Here is a 22,092-nt window from a genome sequence, read left to right as displayed (position 1 = left end):
ATATTTCCTTCCCTATGCTTACCACAACCCTGTGATGTAAATTAGGCTGAGGGTCAAACAAAATGAGATGTGGGAGATCTATGATCAGTATCTGCCATGCCTATTTTTTTATTAACAAAAAGTTATTTACTGCAATAGGTTGTGAATCAGATTAGAATGGTGGTACTGGAGAAAGCTTTATGTGGGTGTTTTTTTCTTGTATGTTTTTTAATGGCCCTTTCATGCCATTACACCCCAGAGCAGCTAACTGCCTAATGGCAGAAGATGGGATGGGTACCTTCACTCCCCCCCCCTTTTGGGACAAATAGCAATTTATTTGGTGGGGGTATTACAGTATATTGAGAATATGATGACAGTTGGAGGATTAAAATATCCCTTTGGGGTTGTCAGTGGAGGCCCTTGTGCAACTGACCCTTCAACCTCAAGTTTGGAAGGTGCCTACAAGAAGGCGGCCTCTTCAGTGGTGGCCCCCTGATAGTGCAGTGCTCTCTCTAGAAAAGCTTGTCAGGTGCCTCCATTACCCTTTTCAGTGCCAGGCTAATAATTTTCTGTACTCCAGGCCTTTTTAAAAATATATATATACTCACTGCTTTGTCATAGCTGGTTGTTTTTAACTGTTGATATTAAGTCAACTGACTGTGGCTGCTACTGGATTTTGTTCTCTGTGCCAAGAAGCGCGATTCGAACAGTGGCACCGTAAGAGCCGGATTTGTGGCAGATGTCCAGCAGAATAAACATGAAGCCCCCCCCCCCGCCCCCAACTTGTTTTGCTATATTTCGAAGTAGGTGAAGCAATACATATCACTCTCCTAAAGGCCTCCTCACCACCACCAGTGAGACCATGGGTAAGTCCAGCATCCAAATTTACCTAAATGAACCACTGAAACTAAACATAACTATTGATTCTCTCTTACCCTTTTTATACCACCGTGTCTGTGTTTCCATTCCATCTCCAATCCATCCATTGGGTCAAGCCCAAGAAAAAATTCTTTCTGACATGGAAATTTGCTTTTAGGATGTTATGCACTTGTTGATTCTGGAAGTTTATTTGTGTGTGTGTGTGTGTGTGTGTGTGTGTGTGTGTGTGTGTGTGTGTTGTTATTATTTTTATAAACTACATACCATTTGTGGGAAAGACACTCTTTTATAATAACCATTCCAATGTGATAAATCACTTAATCTTTACCAGAGGGAACAAACTTGCAAATAAATCCAGTTACTAGACCATAAAATGTTAGCGGTCTAATTACTGAGGAATCCTAATGTCAGCCACTTAGAGTGTACCAGTGACCTACTAGAAAAAAAGACCATCAACAAATTATTTTGTAGTGTGCCAAACCCCCCCCCCACAAAAAAAAACTTATATTGGTCGCCTTGAGATGGCTCTTACTTACCACAGGTAACCAGGCAGTCCAGTATAACAGAGACAACTCTCTACAAGAATCTAGAGTAGGATAATATTGAGTATTTGATTGGGAGTGGGAAGACCTCACTTCAAATCCTTGTCCCGCTGTGATGGTTAAAAAAGTTAATCTCTCTCAGTCTAACTTACCTCACTGGGCTGTTGTGATAAATTAAATTAACCCTTCATATGCTGCCTAGAGCTCTTCAGAGAAAAGTTGGGGTGACAAATTAATCTCGCAGGCAAGAAGTAGCTTAGAGGTCAAAAGTATATGGCAGAAGCAAGCTCACTATGAACCAACTCAAAATAGCTGATTGGGACAAGGGAGGCCAAATCTGGTGCCATGTTCTTGCCTGCAATTACATCAAAATGGTGTAAATTTTATTATTGGGAAAAAACCACTCTGGTTCACAGCAAGGGGACATTGTTTCGTTGTCAACATGTTAGAACTCGGCACTGACTCCTAGACTGGATGTCAGAAGCTGCTGTGATCATCCGCCAATAACTGCCTCATCTAATCCAGAATGATCCAATTGTTTTCCAGAGCAGCTGGTTCCCAGCAATTTCAGGATGAAAAAATTGCCTGTTGCAGCTAACACGCCCCACTCTGCACCTGGCTTAGAAGGACTGCTATCCCTGACTCTCCACTGATCATTCAGAGAGCTAGAGCAGCGTTAATGAGATCCTGGACGTTTGGCGCTCTATAATTGGCAATGCAGCTTTGCAAGGCTCCAGCTACCCAGACCAGCACTCGTGAAAGATGCTGGCCTTAGTAGTGGGGTAGCAATTAGTGTGGAGCAGAAGGAACCCCCTACCTGGCCCTGCTGAGCACCAGCTGCTGGCATCAAAGCACGGAGGCCAGCGTCTACTTGCATGTCCATGCAGAAAAGGGCAGAGGATTGGATGATATTGTTGGTAGGGAAGAGATTATTGCCCATTTTCCATATTGTTTTCTGGTCCCCATTTACTGAGCAGAGGGAAGGGATGTTGGTATGGAAATTAATGAAGTTCCCGGTAGTCTTTTCAAGAAAAAGTTTCCTTTGCAGAAAGACTTTGTCTTTTTAAAGGTTTATGCAATAAAATATTAAATAACAATTGTTAAAATTCATGGTTGCCTATACAAGGTAAATCTCCTTATGTGCCACAATGACATCGTTATAATTATCAGTAATAATAATATCATTATAATGACAGGTAGGTAGCCGTGTTGGTCTGCCGTAGTTGAAACAAAATAATCAAATTCCTTCCAGTATCTGGAAGTATCTGAAGAAGTGTGCATGCACACGAAAGCTCATACCAATAACTAACTTAGTTGGTCTCTAAGGTGCTACTGGAAGGAATTTTTTTATTTTGTTATCATAATGATGATTAAGTAGCCTTTTAAATGCACCACAGTACATTTATTATTGTTGTTGTTTTCAGTATCCATTACATTAATGATTAAGTTCATGGTAGCATTTGCAAGATGGTTTTTTGTTTGCAGGAAGGCTTTTGTTTTGTTTTTTAAAAAAATAATTTTTATTCATTTTTCAAACACATAATAAGAAACAAACAAAACACAAAAACAAAACAAAAACATACAAAACATTTAAATCATAATCTTATTTTCGTACACATTCTTCCTTCCGACTTCCCCATACCTCCCTTTCGCTGCATCCTTATTTTGCAGTTCTTTAGCAACCCATTAGTCAATTTATCTATTAGTTCCCTTTCATTAAATTTCCTTAAACTTATTAGTTACAGCTGTAATTCTCTACTTCTTACCCCTTGACATCTTAACACTCCTCAATTTTACAACAATTTTTAAGATATATTTTAAATTTCTTCCAATCCTCTTCCACTGTCTCTTTCCCCTGGTCGCGAATTCTGCCGGTCATCTCTGCCAATCCCATGAAGTCTGTCACCTTTGTCTGCCATTCTTCCAGAGTAGGTAGTTCTTGCATCTTCCAATACTTTGCCAGAAGAATTCTTGCTGCTGTAGTAGCATACATAAAAAATGTCCTATCCTTCTTTAACACCGATTGGCCAACCATGCCCAGAAGAAATGCCTCAGGTTTTTTAGGAAAAGTCCACTTAAGGACTTTCTTAATTTCATTATAGATCATTTCCCAAAAGGCTTTAATCTTTGGGCAGGTCCACCAAAGGTGGTAAAAGGTACCTTCAGTCTCATTACATTTCCAGCATTTATTATTGGGCAAATTGCAGGAAGGCTTTTGTAATCATTTGTTTCTTCACAAATGGGCAGCCTAGAACAGGTCTTACCGGGGTTCAGACTGAGGTAGACAGTGCTAGTCTTAAATTAACATTATCAGTTCAGCAGGATGCTTGAACCAACTCTTCAGTTGTTGCCCTTTAACTCTCCTTGCAGCACTCCTTGCCAAGAAAGCTGGTCTTCGTTTTGTCATCCTTCTTTCATCCTGCAGGTGAGTGTGAACTCCAGGAATGTTTCGATGCAGCTTGGGCCAAAAAGTATACCCTAATTGCCCTTTAAATGCCCATTGTCCCCAACAACAGGCTAGCTAGGACGAAAGCTGTTTCTCTGCTTTGCTGCGCAACAGCACAGCAGTACGTCCACAGCATCCTTTCGAAAACGCACTGAAGCTGTGCATATCCTGCACGATTCACTGCTGGCAACAAGATGGTCCTAAATAATGGCACATTTTGTACAGAACCTAGCACACTGGAGATGTGAAATGATGACTAGGAACAGATGGGAGTGATGAATTTCTGACGAGGTGCTGGAAGGCCCAAAGGAAAGTGCTTAGAGACGTCAGCCTCCAATTCCGCCTTAATCTACTGGCACTGGCAGCGAGGCAGGGCTTTGGGGCAGAAATCCAGGCTGCATCCAGCAGAATGAGCAGGAGGGCCCCTGAATGCAAGCACGGCTGCTGGCTTTCCACAATTTGAAGCAAAACAATACACAGCATCATCTAAAGACCAATTTAAGTACCGTAAATGAATATACATTGCCATTTAAGACCATTAAGGCCAGAATCTAAAATAACCCAACTGTTTGAAACCTAAGCCCTGGACTCTGGATAAGTGGTGTGGCCCTGCATGGAAAGGAGTCTTCCTCTGACCCTAAAACTCTGCCTGTCCCCTAATTCCAGATGCACATAGATGGGGCAGGCAAGTTGGAGAAACACACTTTGCACATGGCCATAATTTGCATCCGAGGTAGTGGGCAGGGCCTCCAGCCTGTGGGTGAATCTTGGGTTCTAGTTTGGCCTTTCTCTAAACCATGCCCACTTCGGGCATCACCCGAAGTCACCTGTCAATCACCTGAGCCATAGCCCCCTCACCAGGCTAACAATCAAGCCTAATTGCGCCTGGGAGACTATGCCAGAAGGCACCTTTGAACTCCTGCCACACAGCCTGCCACTAAGGTTGCTGCCAAGGGCTCTTTAGGCAACTAGCAAACAACTTTATTTCCAACTACCGGTAAGTAATTCCTTCGTTCCTCCTTTCCTCTCCTTTCACTGGTCAATCGGAGAAAGTAGCGTTTGGAAAAGTTGTTTGTTGTTGTTTGCTTTCTATTGAAGGTAGTGGGGGAATCCTATTTTCCTTGTAAATGTCATGGGGGCTATGTTTCACGTGCTCTGGAAACGGCACCTGTTTTTCCAGAGGCTTTTAAAATACTTTTTCAGGGGGGGGGTGTCATTTTGTCGTTTTGAAAGCTGTGTTTGTATTTACTTATTTGGGGCCGGTAGTTCTAAAGCTCTGGATGGGATTGTGTGCTGCAGTTTGTTTTACTAAACTGCTCCCACCCCTCTGCCCTGGTACCTAGTCTTAAAGAAGTTGTGGTGGTTGTTTTTCCCATGCTTCTCAGGCGCTGAATATGGATTTAGAGACTTAAGGCTGCAGTCCTAACCCCGTGTACCCAAATGAGCAGTAAATTTATCTGTCCTCCAAACAAAAACAGCCTTTTTGGACTAGTAGGTACCTTTTGAATTTTGAGAGTGCCAGAGGCACCGGTCACAAAATGGCTGCGTTACCGTATGTCAAAAATATGTTGAGGATGTTATAGAAATTCTAAGGTCTCAAATATAGAATAAATGTTGATAATTGCACAAGGTAAACACACTTACGTAAGCATATAAACCACATGTCTAAAATAGTACAGGAGAGCAATCCAAAAGCCTTCTTGGCTCTCCCTAAAGACTCTAAATATTTCCTCTGCCTCCTTAATCCCACTTGGCTGAGAACAAGCAGGCAGATACCAATCAGGGGAAGTACCTGAAAAGATTCCTCTCCTATATCTATGAACCTCCTTTGTATTAATTGTAATTGTTTGCCCAGATGCTCTGCATTGAGGAATGTCTGACAGGGCATCCTGATTGTCTTATCAAATGCTAATGTTTTGTGTAAACTGTGTCTGGAACTATTTAAACTTGCTAAATACTTAGGAATATCACACCTCCGTCTGCCTGAGCCACAGTAACCCCATCTTATGTGTGATGTTTGTAGAGGGGATATCCTCCTTCTTCTGCATGCTAAAATGCAAACCCTTAAAAGAGATGCTTCTTCCTGGTTCTGGGTCTCTCTTGCCTCCTTGCAACAGAATAATAAAGATCTGCCTTGTTTTCATTGCACCATGCCTCCATCCATTCATCTCTGACTGATCATGGACTTAGGGGACTCAGTCCCTTGGGGAGTTGGGCAGCAAAAGCCAACCACCCCCAATTTCCCTATATCAAGGATTAAATTATGTGGGATTAAATTAAAGTGGGCTCATACTTCACTGCTGGCAGCCCTCCAGGTATGGAAGAGGCATAAAGGAAGTGTGATGCCTGGTCTCGCCCCACTCATACCCCTGCAGCCCCACCCAGACTTTTTCAGCGCAGATAGGCAATTTGATAGTGCAGCTTTTAAACAATAAAAGATCTAAAAGAGATTTTTATACAGGTATATAGACCCCTGCAGAGGGATTTATGGAGAACTCAACTGAGAGCTACAATTCTTAGCAACCTACGGTACCTAAGATTCCCTGTGGATAATAATGCACTTTAAATGTATGGAGTGTATGCAGTGTATATGTCTTTTGCCCTTTGCTCTGCTTGGTAGATTTTTGAGGTTCTTGTAAAACAGCAACAACCCAGATTAGATCTGAGAAGTCTGAAGTCTGCCCACCTAGATGGAAAGGCACTTTCAGATCTAGGATTCCTGGCTGCACTGTTGCCCCTGTTGGAAGTGTCAGGATGCAACTCAGCTTCCCCTATAGGTTGATGTTTCTGCATTAGAAGGAACACTAGCAGGATACTCTACACACAAAAAACACAATGGGATGATACTGAGTTCTCCACTCCAAGATGGAGAAAATCAGTGAGAGCTCACACCAACCGGAAGGAACGCCCTTTCAGCAAGAGGCTATCAAAGAATGTGGACCAGATGTGCTGGTTTGCGGCATGGAGGGCAACAAAGGCTGTGCCAATGCTGGGAGGCAAGGTGAGTGAAGTTCCAGAGGAAGATGCACAGCCGGAAGGGGCAGCAGAGCTTGCACTAGGATGCTCAGCCTGCCCAGAAGCATGCCAGCATTACCTTGCAAGGGAAGATGACATTCCCAAACCAACACCATGGGAAGAAGTGGAAACCTTGGCCAGGGAAGAAGCTGTCAAGTGGAAGAAAACAGCTAAAGCACTGGATGCTGTCCTTGCGCAACTCAGATTGCACTGTAGGCTGATGCGTCTGCACGAGAAAGGGTACCTCCAAGCTTCCTAGACTGCCTTTCTTGTGCTTACCTGCATGGCCCTTAATTCAGTGTTAGCTTGATACTCTCAGGATTGCTTCCTCACTTCCTGCTTCCCTCCTATTCCTTCATTCATCTCTTGAGAGCAGGCTTACTTTGGCTCTCTCTTCTCTTGAGATGCAAGATCATCTCCACCTCAGGGATCTTTCCTATCAATGTGTGTATTTCTTGTAGTGAGTATTAGCTTTCTGGTTTTCTTAAATGCAGAGCTTCCATGTGACTGTAACAAGGGAAACTGTGCTCCTTCACCGGGGATCCTGCCTTGGTTCAGATTCTTCCAGCATTAAGCTCCAAATGCTAGCAGCCCCCGTCCTCCCCATCTCTGGGCAGCAGCTGTCCCCACAGTAGGTTCCCTCCACAGGAAGGCCTAGCCTCTTCGCTTGAAGCCTGCATGTGTCCACGGAAACCAGCTGGTCCCAGCCAGCCATGGAAGTGACTCCATATTCAAAGAGGCTTTGCCAGGAACCAAAGTTATACAGTACTGCAAAATATATTTTTTTTTAAAAAAAGAAAATCAAAACGGAAAGTCGGCCTCCAATCACACACACAAATCTCTTAATGGGGATTAAAGGAGATTCATTCGTAGCCACAAAGCAAAAGAGATAATCCCACTTCCTTGTGCTTCATCTTTTAAACACACACGCAGATACACAACCGTTCCTATTTCTCCTAAACCAAAGCAGAACACAGTCAACTTAAGAAGCATTTTGGAACGGGCAGTACTAAAAGGAGAAGTCCCAAGTCTCAGATCAGCCTGAAAGCCACAGACTTTGAGCTGAAAAGTCCCCACACTCCCACGCCTCTGGGGTCAGGTTATGGTTCCGTTGTGCAGAGAAAAGGCACTGTGCTTTCCCAGAGCTCTGTCTCATTGCTTCAGATACATTCTCTGGATCAGCCTTAAAGTTGAAAAGTGAAGTCACACCCACACCATATGTTTCACGCACTCTTATACGGCCAAGGAGAATCTTGGGAACTGTAGTTGGTAAGGGTACTGGAAATTGTAGGCCCGCCCCCTTAAGAAATTTGGGGGAAGCCATGACTGTTATAAAGTGGTATGATACTGCTTTAAATGTCTGGTGTGAATGTGAGTCAAGTTTGGGAATTGAGCCATATAAAACCATAGGCTGATTGTAGCTTCTATATGCACAGGATCAGATCTCTCAAAACAATGCTGCGGGTGGCCCTGCTTCTGTGCAACACTGATGGATGCATTCAAATGATAAGAAAGCGAAATGAATGCTGTGCGAGAAGGAAAGAGTGGGGGAATAGGTTGGGAAGTTATGTTTATTGGGAGATGTCCCTCCCCTAAAGTTCCTAGGCAAATAGATTAAAGAGGATTAACACTCCCCACCCAGGGCACATTTCCTGTGCTTTAATCCAGGTGTGGCCCTCCAGACTGTGTGGGACTCTAAACCCCATCAGCCCCAGCCAGCTTGGCCAGGAATGATGGGAGTTGTAGTCCAGCAACACATGGTGGGCCACAGGTTCCCACCCCTATCTTAAACAGCTGCAGGAGACAGTTGAACAGACAAGCCTTTCCCCTGCAGTGATGTGGAAACTTCCATCTGTTGAATTGCTCTGTTCCACAGCTGTTGAACAAAGGGGTAATGGATGGGTAGAATGCTGCCAAAGGGCCAGAGTTGGCTTTTCCTTGTAAGGGGTCAGATTCGTGATTTGGAGGCCTACCTGCAAATCCATCCTAACCTCTTTTCGGAGTATGCAGGCATACTTTACACTCTCCAGTGGGCGATTTCAGATGGGGCTTAATGTGGGCTTTTTACTCACACAGAATCAGGGGTGCCAACTTGAATACAAATGCTGGGGGGACCAGGTAAGCCCTGCACCACATAACTGAGCCCATTGAGAACACACACCATTTGAATGGCAATGCCCATCAACTTTGGGGGGGCAGCCCACTCAAATATGTTAATGGGGGTGGGCGAAGCCCCCTTGGCCCCTAGAGGTTAGCTCCTGTGCACAGAACAGCGGAACTGGATGGAAATATCCCTTCTGAATGTAAGAGCCTAGTTGCAATTTGGCTACATTCACTTTTTCCAAGTTGAAAAACTCAATTTCCGAGCACCCTCTGGTGGCCGTGTTGTGCTTAATCCAGAACAGGTAACAGCAAAGTGTCCAGGATGGAGTGGGAATAGGGCCCTCCATGTACCCTTATCATAGTGCCTTCATGATTATTTGTTTTCACAATGCTAACAGGGCAGTTATACGCAATCCCACTTTTGCATCTGTTGATCTTTTGAGGACTTACTGCTTCGTTCCTAACTGGAAATCCAGAGATTCAACTAATGTAGCGCTCTCTCTCATTCATGTTTTCAAAGCACAGGGAATCTCTCTATTCAGGGAGGAGAAAGTGTGAAACAGCAGTAGTTGGAGAATGCCCCATCAGTGAATGGGGGAACTAAAGGAGGCACAAGGGGTTCACAATCTACATTAAGCCAAGATATGTGATATGTATGGGCCCTTGTTTGTTTTGCAGTTGTATAACTTGCGACTTAAATGGTCTTGGAGATAAGGGTGCTTTTGATGGCATACATAATCCCGCTTATTCCAAAATGCAGTAAGACAGCTCTGCTACGCTTAGGCCCTTTCTGCTGAGTAAGGCCATGGACCTCTGCTTCCAAAGGCTTGCCCTGACAGCACCGCTACTTTTTGGAACCAATTGTCTTCTGTCGGAGATAAGCTGCCTTATACGGTCACAGGGCAAATTATTTGTCCACGTAAACCCAGGCAGTGGGGGTCAGTGAATGAGTGAGTTTTACCATCACCTGCCACTTTGCCTTATTAAGTGGAGTCGCAAAGCTTGCAAGATCCTTCCCATAGATTACTCCTTTCCTTGGAGTGATCTAACACTCTCACCGACATATGCAAGTAGGGCCAGGACCAGCTCAGTTGAGATGATAGGAAGCTGCCTGTGTTGGAAAAAAAATCGAGAGGGACTCAGCTACTCGTCCTCAAGGAGAAGGCAGGCATAGCTGCCTCACTGCAGATCATTAGGGCCAGGGATGGGCATGGCTCTGTGGGAGAGCATCTGCTTTGCAAGCATGTTTCCTGGTTCAATCTCTGGCATCTCCAAGTAGGGCTGGGAACGTCCTCTACCTGAAACACTGGAGAGCTGTTTGCTGTCTTCGGTGTCAATACTGAGCTAGGTGGACCACAGGTCTGACCAGGCATAAAGCAGCTTCCTATGTCCTTGAGTGTGTTTTACATCATCTTCTCCCATTCACTTGCATGGGGCAAGGGAAAGCAGGGTGTCAGGGAGTACCTGTAGGAGCAACGTGATTTGGTTACTTTGGAGGTTTCCTGGGTAAATGCCATCATCCACCTCAACTGCTTTTAGATACCCGTGTCCCCTTTCACACTGATTGCTAGCTGAATTGGATTTGTTTGTTCATTGTATCCTCCCACACCTTTTGTGTTTTGTTGAATACAAGAAGCTGCTGTGTGTTGACAGCTTCTAGGAGCCACAGGTGAGAGCTGAGTGAAGGGTGGGGACCAAAAGTGGACAGAAGGAGCAAGGCATGTCCGCCCAACAGAGGCACTACATCATCATCAGTCAGTGGTAACGAGGCATGGGAGTATGGGAGAGCCTTAAAATGAATAGTCAGGAAGCACTATGCAGATCAGTTGAGATTAACTTTGTGCTCCCAGTTCAAAAGGTTAAAGGTGGTAGCAAAATACACTGGGATGAAGACACAATGACCAGTCTCCTTTTCAACACATAAAAGACAAGTACATTTATTTGAATCAGCCTCTAGCACTTTTTGAAATTCATAGATGCCTTGCTTAATGATTCAAACAAACAAACATACAAACAAAAACCTAGGAATCAGCTGGTCTTAATAAAATACCTTAGATTTTAGCCCTTTCCAGAGATTTCCTTCCTTGTGCAATTAACTTCACTGGCTCCACCCTACTCCAGTGTCCAAGCATTGGGCAGTAAAGACGGAAGCGACCAACAGCCCGTTCTACATCCCTGTGCAATCAAACCCCCAAGTTGTTACGTTCTTGTTCTCTGTTCCCTAAAACAGAGAGATTTCTTCCATCTACTCGCTGTTAAAACTGTAAAAGCTCCCAACGCACTCACAAACCTTACTCCCCTGACCATAGTGGCCATTGTTAACCAAAAAACACACACTGGCCATTAATTCCCCTGCAAAATTGCAGACAACACTTTATTAGTAGCACAGGGCTAGAGAACATCTTTCAAAACATTAATATTTCATCAAAATATGTATTTTCCACATAAAAAGTGTCCTTTGTTCCAAATAAAACCTAAAAGGCATTTAAATCTATATCCCTTGAGTTCTCCCGTTTCCCCCAAATTTAATAATAATAATAATAAAAAAAATCAGTTGCTCCTATGACTTCACTTTTCAGAGTGATATATTAGCAGAAAAAATATTTATATATATATTTTCCATCAAAACTCTTCATAGTTTTGGCAAAATAACTATTTAAAATAGTGCAATAGTTGTGTTTTTTAGGGTGCTTTCCCCCACCCCACCCCGAAAATACTAGTAACATTTGCAGCTGTTGCTTGGACAGGCCTGGCCTCACTAGAGAAAATGGGACAGGCACAATCCACCAGGAATTTGTGTGCAGTTTCCACGGAAATGAATGGAAACACTGTGCTCTCCTGTACAATCCCCACAGGATAACTGCCTAGCGGATCACAGTGCCCTGTGCAAAGGGAAAGAGAAACAGGAAGTTATCACAACCCTGTTCTGTGCTAGACTGTTGATCACTGTTTATGTTCCAACCTGAAGCTGGATTGACATACAAAGCTCCTGTAACTTTTTTTTGCCAGCCTTCAGTCTATTACAAGGATTTTAAAGCGTATGTATTCATTTCACATAAGCATTGTCACCTTAAACGTGATACCTTGCTTTGCGTCACGTACAATTTAGGAACACAGAAAGCTTATTTATTCCGAATCATAGACCATTGGGTTCATCTAGCTCATTAACATCTACACAGATTGGCAGTAGCTTGTCAGGGTTTCAAGTGGGTGTGTGGGGTTGTCTTCACCTGAAGACGCAAGGAAGTTGGACCTGCAGCCTTCGGCGTGCACAGAATCTGCTCTACCGCTAAGCGGCAGCTCTTCCCTATGTCCAAGAAATGCGTCAGGCCCAGGACATGATTGTGTCTCAGTGTAGAAAATTTACATTGCACCCCATCTCCCAAACTGACCAATAGGGAGAATCATCCATTGGGCAAGTTCTCCACAGAACTTCCTAATGGATAAGCCCCATGGGTTGATTGAGAAGTGCCAGTCTCCCACACTGATGAAACCCTTAATCTGCCACAGGAGGTAGGTTCCGCACCTCTCCTCTCTGGAAGGGCTACTGAGCAGAAGGTTCAACAAAAGTCCAGGTTTTCAGAACGGTGGCAAAAGGAGTCTTCGATCTTCCCCTACCCATCCAATGTTTCCCCTTCCACTATGGACATTAGGGTATATCCCCCCCCCCCCAGCCCCATATCCACACACTACAATACAAAAGATTTCAAAATGGTTTCTGGAATTTGGAATCTGATCAGGGTCAGTCCATAACTTGGTGGCAGAGCACATGCACAAGTTGTACGAAGTTGCAGATTGGCCTTTAATGGGAGAATCTTCTGCTGGAGACCCTGAGAGCTGCTGCCAATCAGAGCTGCCGATACTGTGCTAGATTGACAAATAGGCTGAGCTGGTGTAAAGCAGCTGTTAACGCTAGCTGATTCTACCACTTGAAAATGGTGGAAACACACACACACACCTGTACTTTTCAGCTTTTAATATAAGCAGTCTTTAAAATTCTTTAGCAGAGTCCTCACAGCAAACTTAGGCTGTATCCCCGGGAGCTCGAATAAGATTTGGCTTTTCCATTTGCCTGCTGTTGATGGGAGATGTATTCTAACCATTTGAGCACCATTCAAGAGCTGTGTCACCCCAAAGGGAAGTCTGGATTTTAAAAAGTGAACAGGACAACCTCTCACTGTACACTTGTTTTGTCGATGCCAGGAAAAATATGGCAGCTGTTAGATCGGAGGCTGAATCCTTCCTCCTAACAAATTACCTGTTCCACAGATACGTATGTGAGAAAGCTATAACTTCGGTGTTGAAATTAGTCTGAGCTTTACCAGTTAGTAAAAAAAATAACGTTTGGAGGGAGCTGTTCTTCCCAGTTGTTCAGCCAAATGAGAGGGTGGGAGGCTGGGGGATCAGAAGAAATGAGGAAGAGATTGGGCAGGCTTTGTCCATGCATCTAGAAATCTCCACTCAAGGCATCCCTTTTTTCCCTCGGAACCCAGCAATGAAATCCAGGGGCCTTCTTCCCGTGCCACCCCTAATCCTAACAGGGGAAACACTGTTTCTGATTCTAATTCATGCACTTCCGCTTCCAATTTATTTAAAAACACCACCACCATCACCACCCCTCAGCCATCTGCTGAACTTGTGATACCTGGGAGCAGAATGTCGGGCATATCAAAAGCCAAAAGGTACGCGACTATCTTGCGACAAGGCAAAAAGAATGGCGTTGGGGTGAGGCGACAGATAGCGACTCCAGAGGGTTCTATCAACCCAGGGGGACCTGGTAAGAGTGGGCTACTACAAAGGGGTCTGAATAGAAGCAGCGCTCCCACTGAGTCAGGGTCTCTTGCACAGAATGCTGCTGCCCACACACGTGTGCACCCGGGAAACACAGGTCAGAGGCAGGCAGGTGCGCACGCACACCCGTTTATCCCGGGAGCAGCCGAGAAAAGAAATGTCAGACACATAAAAAGATTACAAAAGACAAATACTTCAAATAAGGCCTACTCTCCTCCACAGCTCAGCCCAAAGGCTCCTGGGCAAAGGACGTGGCAGTGTGTGGAATCCTGGGAAGAGGGGAGGGAATGATCCCCAACACAAATCATATGGCAGCTTGGCAGAAGGAGGCAGTGCGCCAAAGCAGAAGGCCCGAGAAAAGCCGAGCAGATGAGAAAGCCAAGCGATACACTCCACTGCCTTTTGCACGTGCGAAAGGGGAGAGACAAGGTCCACTGCCTCTCAGGCACAGCCCCCACACCCCAGTCAGTGCAGGGCAGGCTTGCCCTCACTACGGGGTGAGGAAATGCACCCCCCTCAAACACACACACACACACACACAGCAGCTGTACTCCCTAACGGCAGCACCCCCCATTTTTCACAGTCTCTACACGGTCTCTCCAGGGGAGGTGGCATGGTCATGATTGGGCGTGCGAAATCCACTGGCTGTCCATGGGGCGCCTCAGCAACTCTTCCACGTGCCGCGCCACGTCCATCGAGTCATCCAGGTCATAGTCTGCTTCTGGGTCCAGCACGGAGTCGGGGCTGAGATGGAGAGAAAGGAGTAGTATAGGTCAGGTGGGCTGCAGGTGTAAGGTGTGTAGACGGGTTGGGAGAGAACCTTCTCCGCTTCTGAAAATGCGGGGAACTATTTGTGATGGAGCTGTGGTTTTCAAGCCAACATTTCAACACCCTCAGAAAATTACAGTCCTCTGGCTTGTTTGGAGGAAGCCAGAAGAGTTAACTTGGGTTTAAACAGAAGATTATGCAGAACTTACATCAATGGCAGCTGCCCTGTAAATAAGCCAACAAAAATTACCAGCCTGCAATTTTTTTATTTTACTGGTTTGGCAAGAGGCGAGTAACCCATGTTTCTATGTTGGCCAAGGAGACGGAGAATCCTCTTCTTTCGCGGCTAGCAATTAGCCTCTTAGCAGCCTGGTTTTTTTTGTTGTTTTGTTTTTTAAAATGCCCTCTACTGGTGAAGGAGGGACAGGCTTTCCTTCCTCTGTTGTCAGTATAGAAACCAAGTGGCCTGGGAGAGGAAGAACAGAGAAACCTGCCGGCCCACTCACTCTCCTGTACGGAATTTCTGGTTGCCCATAGTTACCAAGCAAGTTATTAAATACAACGCTGAATAATAACAGGTTTGCTGAAGAGCAGGGTGAAGGGCCATGAAGCAGAATCCACTTGCAATGGAGAGCCTCCTCCCGAATATCCCACCCACCCAGCCTTACTTACTTTGTTGGATAAGTGTTGTACAGGGACTGATGGCAGACAGCTGGGGAGGAAGCTTGATCCATGTAGGTAGGCCCTCCAGCTGTAGAGTCTCCAGATGTAGTGGCAAACCTGCAACAGATGGGGACCGCATTGGTAATCATCTCATATGCCCAAGGGACCTTTTGCCCATTGCATTGGGCACCTAAATCCACCAAAGGGGCACTTGATACAGTGGTACCTCTGGTTAAGTACTTAATTTGTTCCAGGGGTCCGTTCTTAACCTGAAACTGTTCTTAGCCTGAAGCACCACTTTAGCTAATGGGGCCTCCTGCTGCCGCCGCCACGCAATTTCTGTTCTCATCCTGAAGCAAAGTTCTTAACCCGGTGTATTATTTCTGGGTTAGTGGAGTCTGTAACCTGAAGTGTATGTAACCTGAAGCGTATGTAACCCGAGGTACCACTGTATAGACAAATGAGGATCACTTCTGTATTAGCAGTCTTCCCAGCCTCTATCCTGCTTTTTTTAGCAATCCTTCGGCCTTCCCTCAGCAGCAACAGCATATCTGTCCCAATTAGCTTATACTCTCCTGCCTTCTACCCACTGCCATTTATTCATTCATTCATTCCAGGAGTTCCGTTTCCTGTTCCCTGCATGCCTTCTATGCCCTGTGTTTTAAGGACCCCCCCATGACTGTCAGTATCTGAAGAAGTCAAAATCCCTCCCTCGCATCATAACTGGAAGCTGGTCAAACAGGGAGCAGACATAGCTGCCAAGAAAATAAACTAAAAAGGAAAGGCTCATCGCAGTGGGAGGGGTTTTGTGGAGAGAAAGACAACCCTGACTGAGAAAGCCACAAGTCCTCAACCATGTCCATTTCCTACCCATTCCTTCCCTTGGGGATAGCGCTGACAAGATATAGACCCAGACATACTTAGCTCCCTTCAGGTTTCTAAAAACACGGATCCGAATGAAGAAGCCATCAACCCATGTTTGGAGATAGGGCAGTGGCCAGAACTCTAGGTTGCGGGGTAATGAGGAGAGATGGCAGCCAAAGGAGAGAATACATCTGCTTCCCACCCCAAATATTTACATTTCCTTCCATTTTTTAAAAAAGAGATTTTAAAGAGCCATGGTACTCACTCTGGCACAACTTGCTTGATCAGTGGCTTCACATACCCATCCCCCGTCTTTGCTGCAAAAGAAAAAAAAGAGGGCGAGGCACTGAGTTATTACATAGGGCATGCAAGCATCTTGTCCAATCAGCTCTATGCAAATAGATGAACAAATTGAAACCGTTTGGTGTTCCCTGTTCCTCCTGTTTGGCTTTATTTGTTTTATTGTCTTCCTATCCTGCCTATTTCTCCAAAGAGACTAAACGTGGCTAACAAACAGTAAATGTGCTCTCAAAGAAATGTGTTGATATACAACTCATTTAACAAATCCCAGCAGCGTAAATAGAATGCAGAATTGCGACAGCAAAAAATAAAACTATTGTATAGTTTTGCATCAGCTGCCTGAAGCTGAATAGTGATGGCGCCTGATGGACTTCAGCTGGAAAAGCATTCCATAAGGTAGGTGCCACAAAGGAAAATGTACCCCCTACTCCTAAGCTGCCACCCATCTTGTATCCCAAAGTCAAGGGAAATACAGTTTGCAGGGAGGAATATAATGAAAAGGCTATCATACACTGGGTCATGCATACCAGGGGAAACCCCTCTGGCTCATGGAGAAGGCAAGATTAAACCTCACCTATAGCCCTTCCTGGCACGCTTTATCCTATCTGTTTTTGAGCTTTTCTAATTTCTGGCAACTTGGCTATTCTGTCTGCAAGAACAGCTGCCAAACATCGTTTTTTTAAAAAAGACACCTTGTTCTCTCCTGGAGCCCCATTCATCACAAAGACATTTTTCCAATAAATCATTTTCACCTGCAATTCCATATTCTCAGCCTCTACACAATCCAACTCTAGCGCCACCCACTTTCCTCTCCCTTTCCTTTTGCTTCTTCTCAGAGCCATTTCTGACCTATGCTATGTACCTGGCTAAACATTACAGTCATTTCTATATATCCCCCTAAAGTAGCCTCTCTCAACCTCAGGCTCCCAGGTGTTGTTGGATTACAACTCCCATCATCCCTAGCTAGCAGGGATGATGGTACTTGTAGTCCAGCAATATCTGGGGACCCAAGGTTGAGAAAGGCTGCCCTAAAGAAAAAAATGTTGCACATACAACAGTGCAACACAGATCACACAAATTCCAGAGCGGGGGAAAACGAGAGACTTGCAGCTGAATTGCCAGAGGCATGCAGAAGAAGTCTGTCTGCGATTAGATGTGAGAGTGGGAATAGACCATGCCTGAAGAGATCAGGTCAGTTTTCTCTTGGTGCTGCAAAACCTACAAAGGACTGGCATGTAGTATTTGGAGAAGACCTCTTCCTTGGGACGGTCAGGATAGACATAGAGGAGGTATGGGAGGTCCCCGAGACGGTCTGCCAGGGTGCGGATGGAGAAGTCACGAGTGGTGAAGGGCATCAGGTTCCAGAACATTCTATCAGCTGTAAGACCCAAGAGCATCATAACTCAGCAGCAGAAACAAAACAAGCAGCTCTGCTGACCAACCAGAAACAGAGACAAATCCCCAAATAAAAGCAAAACACCTACGCAGAATTGAAGGGAGAGGAAGCCTGACAGAGGGCTTTCTGTATGGCAGCTCCTTTGCTCAGTTCCCTTCCCACAGAGGTGCATCTGTATAGCTTTCACCATATGCTGAAGAGGCATTTTTTTTCACCCTGGCCTGTGACACTTTATGTAAGTTTATTCTGTGGGACCTCCTCTTTTGCTGACTCTATACTGCTTCATACTATCTGTAACCATTTCACTTGTCTTATAATTGTAATGGTTTCATCTTTTTTTTAAAAAAAAAATATATTGTGGTGAGCTGCCCTGGGACCTTATGGTGAAGGGCAGGTTAGAAATCTTATAAATAAATAGACACATTTATGACTACTACAAAACATCACTGCTTCAGCAAATCAGGTATGAGTGCCTATTTCCAGAACTGCCTGGTCCCTCAGCTACTGGCCTTCCTGATATAGGTAAGTCAGCCAGTGATGCATGCTCTGGTAGCTTACAAATTAGACTACTACAGTGCACTCTATGTGGTGCAGTCCTTGATGATGGTTCAGAAGCTACAAGTGGTGTATAACACAGCAGCTAAGCTTCTAAAGGTAAAGGACCCCTGACAGTTAAGTCCAGTCGCGAATGACTCTGGGGTTGCGATGCTCATCTCGCTTTACTGGCCGAAGGAGCCAACCTTTGTCCGCAGACAGTTTTTCCGGGTCATGTGGCCAGCATGACTAAGCCGCTTCTGGCGAAACCAGAGCAGCGCACGGAAACACCGTTTACTTTCCCGCTGGGGCGGTACCTATTTATCTACTTGCACTTTGATGTGCTTTCAAACTGCTAGGTTGGCAGGAGCTGGGACTGAACAACAGGAGCTCACACCGTCGTGGGGATTCGAACCGCCGCCCTTCCAATTGGCAAGCCCCAGGCTCAGTGATTTACACCACAGCGCCACCTACGTCCCTTGATGATGCAGCCCTTGATGATGGTTCAGAAGCTACAAGTGGTGTATAACACCGCAGCTAAGCTTCTAGTCGGACTCATATTACACCAGTCTTGAAAGAACCTACAATGGTTACCAGCTCCCTACCAAGCCCAATTTAAGGTGTTGGTATTGAAGTACAAAACCCAAAATGAATTGGGCCACAAATACCTGAAGAACCATCTCCTCCAATATCAATCAGTTGAGATGCTAACATTGACAAGGGAGACTCTGTAAGCAGTAACACCACTTTGTGTGGTTTGGGCATGTGAGAGAGCCTTTTCTGTGGTGTCCCCCAAGTTATGGAATGCCCCCCTGGTGCATCTTGCATTACTGTTGTACAGTTTTTGATCTGAGGTCAAGCTGCATCACTTTACCCAGGCTTTTAAGTGAGTGGATTCCTCCCCACCCCGTCCTGCTGAATTGCTGCACTCTTGTTTTGCAGTGCTTGTGATTTTGTTTAGTTTTGTGGTTTTAACACGTGGTTATAATGAATTGTATCTTGTTTTAAATTGTGGTATTTTATGTAGCCTGCCCTGGCTCAATTCGATGAACAGCAGAATAAAAATATAAATAGCAAAGAAAGTAAATAAGATTTCACACATAACATAGTCACATCTAACCCAACTAATAGGAACATACAGGACAGGAAGTGAAACTAGATGCAATTATAAGCCAGCAATTGTGACGGAGAAGGGCCAAGTTAATGCACAACATGACAAATGGAATGCAATAAACTACAGCTATAAACTTAAAGCTATATTAGCCAATGTTACCTAGAACCCCAGAGACAATAATAGTGTGCTGTTAATGGTAAACAGTTAACTGTTGTTTGCAACGATTTTTTTATTCAATACTCTCAGAGCAGGCAAGGACATAATGCAGTATTTCTTCTGCCAAAAAACCGAACTCACTGTTGTCAAACCTCCAGGCGATTGTGATACCTCCAATCTCAGAGTCACTAAACCTCAAAAGGAAAGTTCCATCTGGCTTGTTGATTAGCAGGTTGTGGGCTTGCTGCTTGTTGACAAAACCTAGAATTGCCCTGGAGAGGGGGGGGGGGGGGGAGAGAGAGAGAGAGAGAGAGAGAGAGACATCAGACTACAAAAAGGTAAGATGTGGCTACTGCAGCCTGTAAAAGCCAGTAAAGGCAGCAAAAAGGATGGGGGAATCTCACCCATCATTCCAGTGAGGTTTCAAGTGTTTCTTCAGGACTTCCATCACCCCATCAAACCACTGCCAGAATGTGTAATTTCGTCCTGGGAGGTTCTCCTGGTTAAAGAGAAAGAAAGATCAACATTCCTGCCTGTTTCTCAGTCACCCTGGGGTCTTGTAAAACAGGTGGAAGGTGTCCTTGGATCCTAAACTAATGGTTTACATAAAGTAAAGTAAATCCTTATAAGACTTGCCACTATCACAAGTTATGGGGAGAACTAGCCATCAGTTGAGAGACACTTTTGTCTTTGGTATGTACCTTGATGATGATCAGCTGTCACTATAACACTTCATTGTCAAAAGACAATGCAATCTCAACTCATTTTTTCACCCAAAAGGTTCTCATGAGCTCCTTTCACAGATTAGGGACAGAGAAAGAATGACTTGCCCTGTGTTACCAAGTCAAGCCAGTTTACACACAGAGCAAGTGAGGAAACATCACAGAAGCTGCGATTTGGTTTTTGAACGTTTTAGAAGTCGAACAGCCTTCTAGAACGTATTCTGTTCGACTCCCAAGGTATGACTGTAGAGCACACACTCACACACCCTTACCCTGTTGAACTGGGCCCAGGAAACAGCCATGCTGTTGTAGTCTTCTAAGAGGTTCATGTTGCTATTGAACAGTTTCTGGGCCAAGAAGAGCAGGTTTTCCTTGGTGAGACCTCGGCTGCTCTGGACCTCCGATTTGAACTTCATGTTGAGGGCCTCGCACAGCTGCGACCACATCACCTTGTCGGGCACGGCGAAGGGCACACGGCCCGGCTCTGCGAAAGCGTTGTCCCACAGCACCGTGGCCGTGGCGTTGTTGTCCTGGCTGCCGTGCACAATCACCACCACAGGCAGGGACAGTGTCTTCACCTGGAAGACCAACTCGTTGCCACCAACGCTGAACTGGGATTCAAAGAGGATGGTGAACTTCTCCTCGGTCACTGACTCGGCGCCGCGTCGGTCGGAGCGCTTGATCCGCTTCAAGGACTGTGGAGAGGTGCCGTGGGAGAGGCAAGCACAGCAGCGGGGGGAGGCGGAGAAAAACAGAGCACAGGCTGTCAAGGCCCTAGAAGTGGTAGCCATCGCTTGCAGACAGCAGTAGGAGAAAGCTATGCCATATATTGAGGCATATTTGTGGAGAGAAAGACGCACAGCGTATTTCGGTCTACCTGGAGAGTTTCAGATGCAGTTTTTGGCATTTTTACCAAAGCTCGTCACACTAGAAGTGGAAATTGGATGGGGCCACTTTATAACACTGGCAAGAGGCCTGAAAACCAGAGAGCAGGGACAGGGAGGACAGATACAAGGGAGTTCCCCCATTCAAAGCTCCATCTTGGCCCTGGCTTTTGGCTCCATATATGGCTCATTTTTCCTCTCTCAGAATCAGGAGGATTAACAACAGACCCTTGGTAGGAAAAATAAAAGCGGGGTGGGTGAGAATCAGTGCAGGCATCTTTGTCTTACCATGTTGCGGAAATGAGCGCTCAGAGTACCAGTCGCCTGGTGATATTCCATCACACAGCAGTTGTTCAAGATATCGCCGCTGCTCTCACTGCCAAAACAAACCAATGGTAGTTAGCAGAATATAAGCCAGTGCACCACAGGCAGTTTAATATCTTCCCATCTACATTTCTGCACCAGTACGACCCTGCTGACATAGCTTTTCATTGCTGCAACAAAAATCTTTTGATTTATTTATTTTTTAACATTAGGCTAAAATTTACAAATGAATGCATGCAAACGTAGACATGGATTCTGAACGGGCTTAAATGGAATTGTCCCTTTTTGCCTTGTGACCTTTCATTGCCAGCCTTGGGGGAAGGCTGGTGCCATGCCACTAAAAAGTTTGCCAGCATGTCAGCTTCCAAGAAGAAAGCCTTTTGCAACACAATGGTAGAGGATGTGAAAAGTCTGCTTGATTGGAAGAAAAACAACACATAAGAGCCCAAGAGCCATAATAGCAGCAAGGGAGCAGTCAGGAAAGGAAGCTTCTAAAGTTCTATGGACTGAAGGCTAGGATGAATTTCACACACTGGCCAAGATTTACATCTCTTAGTTCCTGAACACCTTGCACACCCTTTTTTCTTCAGCCCAGGGACCATATTTCCTTCT

The 22,092-nt window shown here is 45.1% G+C and overlaps 1 protein-coding gene across 7 annotated transcripts in view; it reads right to left on the bottom strand.

Annotated features, from left to right (window-relative positions):
* Window positions 1-10,874: 10,874 nt before the first annotated feature.
* Window positions 10,875-22,092, bottom strand: part of LOC309355092 (signal transducer and activator of transcription 5B) — a 69,433-nt gene continuing 58,215 nt past the window's right edge. For all 7 annotated transcript variants that reach the window (XM_081885591.1, XM_081885594.1, XM_081885590.1 and 4 more), the window contains 8 exons: window positions 21,445-21,532; window positions 20,545-20,967; window positions 19,955-20,049; window positions 19,692-19,822; window positions 17,573-17,728; window positions 16,316-16,367; window positions 15,196-15,303; window positions 10,875-14,499 (listed from right to left, as the gene is read on the bottom strand). In XM_081885591.1, the coding sequence (XP_081741717.1) occupies window positions 14,373-14,499; window positions 15,196-15,303; window positions 16,316-16,367; window positions 17,573-17,728; window positions 19,692-19,822; window positions 19,955-20,049; window positions 20,545-20,967; window positions 21,445-21,532 (1,180 nt within the window). In that variant the 3' untranslated portion in view covers window positions 10,875-14,372. The remainder of the gene's footprint in view (window positions 14,500-15,195; window positions 15,304-16,315; window positions 16,368-17,572; window positions 17,729-19,691; window positions 19,823-19,954; window positions 20,050-20,544; window positions 20,968-21,444; window positions 21,533-22,092) is intronic.

The sequence above is a fragment of the Podarcis melisellensis genome, assembly GCF_964234715.1.
Source record: "Podarcis melisellensis genome assembly, chromosome: 13".
Classification (NCBI taxonomy): Eukaryota; Metazoa; Chordata; class Lepidosauria; order Squamata; family Lacertidae; genus Podarcis; species Podarcis melisellensis.
This window is presented reverse-complemented; position numbering and strand designations above follow the sequence as displayed.